The 9,615-nt window shown below is 44.1% G+C and overlaps 1 protein-coding gene and 1 long non-coding RNA gene across 2 annotated transcripts; one reads left to right on the top strand and one right to left on the bottom strand.

Annotated features, from left to right (window-relative positions):
- The first annotated feature begins 4,940 nt into the window (after window positions 1-4,940).
- Window positions 4,941-5,480, top strand: LOC135051143 (uncharacterized). Its single transcript, XR_010242065.1, has 2 exons — window positions 4,941-5,086; window positions 5,196-5,480. It is a non-coding gene; the product is annotated as an uncharacterized LOC135051143 (long non-coding RNA).
- A 1,115-nt stretch (window positions 5,481-6,595) lies between these two features.
- On the bottom strand, window positions 6,596-8,704 carry LOC135051144 (uncharacterized). The gene is made up of 3 exons (XM_063957288.1): window positions 8,563-8,704; window positions 8,260-8,487; window positions 6,596-7,363 (listed from the first exon to the last, which is right to left on the bottom strand). The coding sequence occupies exons 1-3, from the start codon at window positions 8,663-8,665 to the stop codon at window positions 6,678-6,680; spliced, it is 1,017 nt and encodes a 338-aa protein (XP_063813358.1). The 5' UTR covers window positions 8,666-8,704; the 3' UTR covers window positions 6,596-6,677.
- Between the last annotated feature and the right edge of the window lie 911 nt (window positions 8,705-9,615).

Consider the following 9,615-nt stretch of genomic DNA (forward strand, 5'->3'; position numbering starts at 1 on the left):
TCAGGAAGAAGTCATCTAGTGCACCTCCGCTAACGATTGCTGACAGTGTGGTATCGCTAGTGGACTCCTTCAAGTTTCTAGGGACCACAATCTCCAGGGACCTTAAATGGGGGTCCAACACTGACGCCACTGTTGGGAAAGCGCAGCAAAGGTTGTTCTTCCTCAGGCAACTAAGGAAGTTCAACATCCCACAGAAGCTCCTGCTCCTCTTCTACTCCGCGATTGTGGAGTCGGTACTGTGCTCCTCGATACTCGTATGGTACAGCTCCGCCAGCGCGAGGGACAGATGCAGGCTCCAAAAGGTGATCAGAACCGCAGAGAAGATCACCGGGGCCGACCTTCCCTCAGTCCAGGACCTGTACTTGTCCAGAGCTAAAAAGCGGGCAATGAAGATAGTAAAAGACCAGCTACACCCCGGCCACAGCATGTTTAACTTGCTTCCTTCAGGCAGGCGTTACAGGGCTGTCCCCGCCAGATCCACCAGAAGCCTCAAAAGTTTCTTTCCCCAAGCTGTCCGCCTGCTGAACTCCTGAACATTGACTGACTAGACGTACATGTAACTCACTTGTGTCCCTACGGTATACCTATCTGTGTAGCTTTACTGCCCCCCCCCCCCCCCCCCCACACACACACACACACACACACACACACACCTGCTTACCTGTTACCTACTTGGCTGTTGTATAGCAAACCGAAGACAAATTCCTAGTATACGTAAGTATACCCGGCCAATATAGCTGATTCTGATTCTGATATTCTAAAACTAAAGATAGAGTCGAGATATGGATATCCAGATATAAATGACAGTGGGATGTATGGAAATAAAATTGTATCTATGATTGATTAGTATGCACCAATTTTAAACAATGCCACTATAGCTGTCAGGCATTTATGGATAATATTAATATTTCTCTGACGTCCTAGTGGATGCTGGGGACTCCGTAAGGACCATGGGGAATAGACGGGCTCCGCAGGAGACTGGGCACTCTATAGAAAGATTTAGGACTATCTGGTGTGCACTGGCTCCTCCCCCTATGACCCTCCTCCAAGCCTCAGTTAGATTTCTGTGCCCGGCTGAGCTGGATGCACACTAGGGGCTCGCCTGAGCTCCTAGAAGAAAGTATAGTTTAGGTTTTTATTTTCAGTGAGACCTGCTGGCAACAGGCTCACTGCAACGAGGGACTAAGGGGAGAAGAAGCGAACCTACCTAAGTGGTGGTAGCTTGGGCTTCTTAGGCTACTGGACACCATTAGCTCCAGAGGGATCGAACACAGGACCCGACCTCGTCGTCCGTTCCCGGAGCCGCGCCGCCGCCCCCCTTACAGAGCCAGAAACAAGAAGGTGGTCCGGAAAATCGGCGGCTGAAGACTTCTGTCTTCTCCAAGGTAGCGCACAGCACTGCAGCTGTGCGCCATTGCTCCTTATGCACACCACACACTGCCGTCACTGATGGGTGCAGGGCGCTGGGGGGGGCGCCCTGAGCAGCAATAGTAACACCTTGGCTGGCAAAACTAACACCATATATAGCCCCAGAGGCTATATAGGTGTATATTAACCCCTGCCAGAAACGATAAAATAGCGGGAGAAAGGCCGCCGAAAAAGGGGCGGAGCCAACTCCCTCAGCACACTGGCGCCATTTTTCCCTCACAGCTCCGCTGGAAGGAAGCTCCCTGGCTCTCCCCTGCAGTCCTGCACTACATAAAGGGTAAAAAAGAGAGGGGGGGCACAATTTAGGCACAGTATATATATATATATATTATAGGCAGCTATAGGGGAAAACACTCTGTATAGTGATATCCCTGTGTTATATAGCGCCCTGGTGTGTGCTGGCATACTCTCCCTCTGTCTCCCCAAAGGGCTATGTGAGGTCCTGTCCTCTGTAAGAGCATTCCCTGTGTGTCTGCTGTGTGTCGGTACTGCTGTGTCGACATGTATGATGAGGATAATGATGTGGAGGCGGAGCAAATGCCTGTGAATGTGATGTCACCCCCTGCGGGGTCGACACCAGTGTGGATGGACTTATGGAAGGAATTACGTGACAGTGTCAGCTCCTTACATAAAAGGTTTGACGACATAGGACAGCCGGCTACTCAGCTTGTGCCTGTCCAAGCGTCTCAAATGTCATCAGGGGCTATAAAACGCCCGCTACCTCAGATGACAGGTACAGATGTTGACACGGATACCGACTCCAGTGTCGACGATGATGAGACGAGTGTACCCTCCAATAGATCCACCCGTTATATGATTGAGGCTATGAAAAATGTATTACACATTTCTGATGATACCCCAGGTACCACAAAAAAGGGTATTATGTTTGGTGAGAAAAAACTACCAGTAGTTTTTCCTGCATCTGACGAATTAAATGAGGTGTGTGAGGAAGCGTGGACTTCCCCAGATAAGAAATTGATCATTTCTAAACGGTTAATGGCTGCGTACCCTTTCCCGCCAGAGGATAGGTCACGCTGGGAAACACCCCCTAGGGTAGATAAAGCGCTGACACGCTTATCAAAGAAGGTGGCACTACCGTCTCCAGATACGGCCGCCCTAAAAGAACCTGCTGATAGAAAGCAGGAAAGTACCCTAAAAGCTATATACACACACACTGGCATTATATTGAGACCCGCTATTGCATCAGCTTGGATGTGCAGTGCTGCTGCTGCGTGGTCAGACTCCCTGGGGTATATTTACTAAGCTCCCGATTTTGACCGAGATGCCGTTTTTTCTTCAAAGTGTCATCTCGGTTAATCTCGGTCATTTACTAAACACTAATCACGGCAGTGATGAGGTCATTCGTATTTTTTGTGAAGTTCATGTAAAAAATTACGAATGAATACACCATCGGTCAAATTACGCCTGTTTAGAGACGAATCTCGGTCATTTACTAACCATTCGTAATTGTATTTGCTGCCGTGAAAATGCTATTGCGGCCGCATAAAATTACGAGTCGCATTTTTTGGCTAAAAAAAAACGCGCCAGCCTTTGAAAATCGCGTTTACATGTGAACTTAATTATCCATTACTCCCATCTGATTTTTTGGGCCTATAAAAGTGTTTCAGGCACATTCTGAACTACTCTCACTCTGAAATGGCTGCTGTGGTGTGTGGCAATGTTTTTTTGTTGGCTGTGGGATACGTTAGACTGCTCCATGAGGCTTCCAGGAATCAGGACCAGGTAAGTGAACATGGCCAACAGGTTGTCCAGGTACCGCGGAGGCTGCGCCAGCCTCGTTTATTTAGAGGGCGTTTAAACTTAAATGCATTGTCCGATGATAGGGTCATACAGATGTTCCGCCTAAATAGAAACAACATTTTCCACCTGTATGACCTTGTCAAACTGGGCATAGACCCTGAGACAGCACGCTCTCGCTCTGTCTCAGGCCTACACAAACTCCTGGCTGTGTTACACTTTATGGCTACTGGGAGCTTCCAGGCTGTGGCAGGCGACGTCATTGGGATCTCACAGCCCACCTTTTCAAGATATTTGATGCAGGTGAGTCTAAAAATACCTATGCGGTTCTGGCTAAGTGTTGCTTGTGTAAGTTGAAACACCACAGTATTGTAGAGAATACCTAACATGACACTCACCTTAGCTTCTTTAATGTCCACTCAGGTTTTGGATGTGTTGGAGCCACACATTAAAGCCTCAATCTGCTTCCCTACTGAGGAGTCGGAGTGGAGTGCTGTCAGGGTAGCTTTCTATGAGCTTGCAGGCATGCCCAATGTGCTTGGGGCCATAGATTGCACACACGTTCAGCTGAGATCACCTAAGGGCCGCCAGTATATCTATACTAATAGGCATCTTGATCAATCAACTAATGTCCAGGTGGTCTGTGATGCAAAATTAAAAATAATGAGTGTTGTTGCAGGTTACCCTGGTGCCTGCCATGACTCCTTCATCCTCAGTCAGTCATCGCTCTTCGAAAAATTTGAGGAGGGACAAATGCCTGATGGCTGGCTGTTGGGTATGTTGAAAATGTTATGTGTGTATGTCTTTTAACCACAGGCTAGATTTTGGAGGAGGTGTTTGAATAATCTAACATATGTCCTAATGTTGACTATATCTGTTTTTCAGGTGATGGGGGTTACGGCTGCTACTCTTGGCTCCTTACTCCATTGTCCCAACCTGATTCTCCTGCTGAACACAGTTATAATCATGCACATAAGGCTACGCGGAATGTGATAGAAAGATGTTTTGGGTTGCTGAAGTCACGTTTTCGGTGTCTTGATAAATCTGCTGGCCTTTTGTTGTATAGTCCCTCAAAGGTGACTAGGATTGTGTTCTGCTGCTGTTTTCTCCATAATCTGTGTTTAAGTCAAGATCTTGCACATGGTGAGGGAGAAATCAGTCAGCAAGCAGAGGAGTTAGAACCATCTGGTGACAGTGTGAGTACAAATGTAGGGAGGCAGGTACGGCAACAAGTGATCCTGCGTTATTTTTCAGGTAAGTTTTATTAGGCTGTAATTATCCTTCACTAAACACTTTGCTCTACTTTCTAGTGTGTGTTTTGTTACTTACTGTTTGTTGTTTATAGTGGTGTGTCCATTGTGCTTAGTTGATGCTCAAAAAACATTTACAGTCATTACCCTTGAAAAACATAGCTCCATACATACACACCAGCTTCATACATTTTGGAGACGGAGACAGGAATGTGTTTTGTATTCTAATTAATTTTTTTTTGGGTTCAAAAAGTTTACATTTATTTTTTTCTCGTGTGTGTGCTTAATGTATCCTCAATTCATATATTTTCAGACAACTAGGTTGTCTAGACCATCCACTAAGACCTTATTTTATTTAAGTAAAGCACCTTGAGCAATTGAAGACGTAACATTACATTGATTGTTGGGTAAAACATGTAAACTCCAAACAAACTAACATCATCCAAAGTCGACTGTGTATATTCTTGCTTATGTGTTTTGTTTCACAATTTAATCACCAGATAACTGAGGTGATCTGGGCTCATCACTCAGCGAACTCGCCAGTAGTGCCAGTGGTGGCTTGGGTGACACTGCCGATAGCCTTCGCCTGGGTGGGGATGATGGAGGTGCTGAATCAGAGGCAAGACGCCGGCTCTTAGTTGGCCTCCTGGGTAAGTGGGCCGAGACCTGTGATGGCCGCCTTACACGAGGTCGGCTTCCAGAAGCAGATCCTAGGTGCCAAATTTGTAAATAATATTTTGTACTTCTATGTGTTTACAGAATATGTGACTACAGTGAAGACTTACCTGCAATACCGGCATCATCATGACTGGTGTGAGGCCTGTCTGGCCGGCTGGTCTGTGTGACTGTGTAAAAAGTCACACCAACATTATTACCCTGTTTTTTTTAAAAGTACACAGTGAAAACCATTAATGTACTGTAAGCATATATTTTGTTTGGTTGCCACAACAAAATTAAGCTTAAGAGCTTCTAGATTTGTGATTTAGAGTTGAATATCAAAATGTACTTCATGTGGCACACAATAAATTTATAAGCTGAACAATTTGTGACTCACATATTGCAGAGATTCAGTCCTTTCCAGTTTAAAAATAGTGTAACGTTTTAAATTTTGGGAAGCTTTTTTTGTTTAAAATTTAAAAAAAGCTGTTTGTTTTTTACAAACAAACACACATGTTCCAGCATTAACGGCAATATTATTTTTTATTGTTAATTTTTTATGAAGAAAAAAAACACTGCACATGTTTATTTCAAACAAATACTGCAAGGAGAAAAAACAAACCAAAAAAAGTGTCCCGACCACGAACTGAAAGGGGAACCATGTTTGCCCATGGGTCACCTTTACCCGAATGCCAGAAACCCACTTTGAGTTATGCCTAAGTGGGTTTCTTCAGCCAATCAGGTAGTGCCACGTTGTAGCACTCTCCTGATCAGCTGTGTGCTCCTGTCCTCACTGACAGGCAGCACACGGCACTGTTACAATGTTGCGCCTATGCGCTACCTTGTAACCAATGATGGTAACTTTCTTCCCTGCGGTGGACCTAAAGTGACGTCACCGCAGAGCAGAAAGTTCACCGCATTGGTTAAAATGTAGCGCATATGCGCTACATTGTAACAGTGCCGTGTGCTGCCTGTCAGTGAGGACAGGAGCACACAGCTGATCAGGAGAGTGCTACAACGTGGCACTCCATGATCCCTTAACATGTGTTGGCAATTGTTCATTACTCACACCTGACGTTTGGTACTTTTAAAAGGGGAGCCAACACATTTCTACACACTCTAAATCTGAAATGGCTGCTACTGTGTGTGGGTCTGCTGTATTGTTTGCTGTAGGATACTTGTCACTGCTTCCTGATGCTACAATAAAACCAAGGAAGGAAAAACAACTGGGTCTGCAGGTTGTATATGTTCCGAGTAGGCTGGCCATGCTTTTTAGTTTATATTGTCCAATGTAACTGCAAAAAACTTGATGTTGACCATGTTATACAGATGGTCACACTAAATGTTCGAAGTGTTTTTCCACGGTATGATTTTGGCAAACGGACCCTACACCCTGACACAGCACACTCTCGCCCTGTCACAATATTCATCTTGGACTATACATTACTGATTTTTGTGTTTGTGTGTTGCAAATTAACCAATACACATATTTTGATTAGATAATTTATTGAAAAATACTGAACAATATATTCTGAACACATATATTTTACTTGCAACTGGCCAGCATATGATGTGCAGTACAGATTATCTTTTCTTTTTTTGGGTGCTGGGTGCAGAGGCTTGTGGTTGTTCGTGGGTGCGGCTTCGACTTGATCGTCGAACTGGTGATTGTACTGGTGTTTGGGTCGGGGTTGTTGTGCTTGAGCTTGTGGCCACATGTTGTTGTGCCATTGCACTAAAATTTTGGCTCAAAATATTTAAACTGGCCGTTAGCTGGGTATAAGCAGCTGTATTGTTGGCAATGGTTCGCGACAAATTGTCATTTATGACTTGATTATGCTGGATAATCTGTATGAGGGTTTGGTGTTGGCGCAGTTGCTCATCCATGATGCGCTGATGGGTTGCCTGCATTTGAGAATTGTCTGCCCTCATCTGCTCCATTGTGTTTGCTATCCGCCCTACTTGCACGATGAGTCTGGCAGAGTTGCGGCTAACTTTAGGCAAATGATGGGGCAAACTAGACAGGTGTTGTGTTTGGGTGTTGAGACACGCAGAGTGGTGTGCCTGTTGTTCTGCCCAACTTGACCAAAACTCATGCGGAATTTGGCTTGTCCCTGGTGTTGAGGTCATTTGTTGAGTCTGAGAAGCTTGCGGTTGGACTGGATTGTCCTCAGTCATGTTTGCCTGTGTTTGGTCGATGGGCTGCAGGTGTAGAGTATACGTCTCCTGGCCATGGGACTGCTGGCCCTCGTCACTCATGATGGCCGGATCTGTATGGGGTGGGACACAGGAAATATTTTAGACATATGTAGCATTGGTCTTACAATATTTGTCAAGCAACATGCATTACTTCATAATATACATTTAAAAGCTAAATGGTTAACTTCTTAAACGTTACTATGTTGGTTACCTCTTAATGAATTGATGTGGCTAGAAACAGATACTACTAATTTGTGAATTTATGGAGACAATTGTATGTTTCACATTCTAAATTATTGTATACACTCCATGTACTCTTTTTTTATGTCTCAAAGTTAGTTTAAACAACATTCTGAAGGTTCCTTTGGCACAACACAAAAAAATATAACCATGTTTGCCACATTAGAATCAGACATTGGGCATGTCAGTCAGTGGATTTAGTAAAGAAGTACACTAAGATTGTGGTCAAAAAATGACAACTTAAACAGGTTTTTTAATGTTGGATTTTGCCGTATGTATTGATTTGGTTTGTTTTGAATTTTTTGGTTCAAATTTAGTTTCACATTTTTTTTGTAGTTTTGAGTGTTGTTGAGCATATTTTTTAAAAAACATTTGAGTTTCAGGACACTGTAATTTCACACATATCATCATAACAATACGCTAACAGCATCTGCTTGCAGTCGATTATTAAAGCAAAGTTGCTTACAATTTTTAATCATTTTTTAACAAAACTAACACTGGGGCAGATGTCAATACCTGGAGAAGGTATAAGTCATTTCTAAAGCAGTGATAGGTTCAAGGTGATAATGACACAAGGCAAGCATGTCCAAAATGTGGAGTCTAAAATTACTTATAATTTTTGTACTGCTGCCTTTATCATCTTCGACCTAACAGTGTTTTGTCAGTTCCTTATGCCTTCACCTTGTTTTTACTCAAACAAAATAAAAACATTACAAACATTACTCACCAGACAACTGTGGGGAATGTGGATCTACACTCAGGGGGCTTGCCAAAAGTGCCAGTGGTGGCACCGCAGCCACTGCAGAGATGCGCCTTTGGGGGGGTGAGGCAGGTGCAGGAGCAGGAGCAGCAGCAGCAGTAGGAGCGTGGACACGGGGCCTCTTGGGTGGCCTTGTAGCCACAGTAAGGCTGGCCTGTGATTGTCGCCTTTGTGTGCGCGGAGCAGACGAAGAACCTGTGTGATAGTATTGTCATTACATTTCTTGTGTTTTATGTTAATGGCTAAGATGTGGGTACAGAAATAACTTACCATCATTCCCACCATCATCAGCTCTAGGCAGGGTTGGTTGTGGCCTGGATGTGCTGCTTCTCTGGCGTACTGTACAAAAAAAGAAGAATTGCGATATGAACATAATTATACTACTTAAAACACATATGTCGTAGCTTTACCAAGACACAATATTGCAGGATTTTAAAAACTGTTTTTAAATTTTGTTTTAAAATTACAAACACAAATAGTTGGTTTTGTTACATCTATAATCTTAAATTTTACAACCTACAAAAACCGCACAAAACAAGGCAAATTGTTTGTGTTTCCAAAAAAAACACAACAAATATTTGAGTCTAATTAGTACAAAAACATAACTAACACACACAATACACCAAGCAACCACAACCTGTGTCTGACAATATGTAGTGCAACTACACTTCCCAGCATGTCCACCAACACATTTGACATTCCCTAAGTTTAAACATTATAACAGGCATGATGGGACTTGTAGTTGGACAACAGATGGAAAAACACAGGGTGGATTGGCCTGCACTACATCACCAACCCATTTGTGGACCAACACACAGGAAACATTTTACAACAAAAGTACAAAGCACAGATGTGAAAAATTATAAATATAAAATAAACTCACCATCCGCACTTGGCCGGTCCGAATCTTGGACATGAAGTGCAGAAACCACCTCTGGCGGAATCAGCGGACGTATTGGCTCCTCCCAATCTTTATAAGACGCTCGGAAGGGGTGTCCTCCCCCGGTTTGCCGAGCAGATTTTGCCTCCTTAGCCATCTTGGCCTTCACACGGCGTTTGATGTCATAGAAACGTTTCCTACAGGTGTCCTCGGTCCGCCTCACCACACCCTCACTGTTCACAGCAGCAATAACTTTCCCCCACAGGACACTCTTCCGGCGGGTCGACACTTTTGATGCATCTGAACCAAACAACTGGCGCTGATGCCTCATCAGCTCCCGCACCAGAGCCATGTTTTCTGCGTAACTAAACTTTACATTGCGGCCCGTCCTTGTACTGGTGCGTGGCTGCGGAGCCACAACACCATCACTATCAGTATCACTA

The sequence above is a fragment of the Pseudophryne corroboree genome, chromosome 2 (genome assembly GCF_028390025.1).
Source record: "Pseudophryne corroboree isolate aPseCor3 chromosome 2, aPseCor3.hap2, whole genome shotgun sequence".
Lineage (NCBI taxonomy): Eukaryota > Metazoa > Chordata > Amphibia > Anura > Myobatrachidae > Pseudophryne > Pseudophryne corroboree.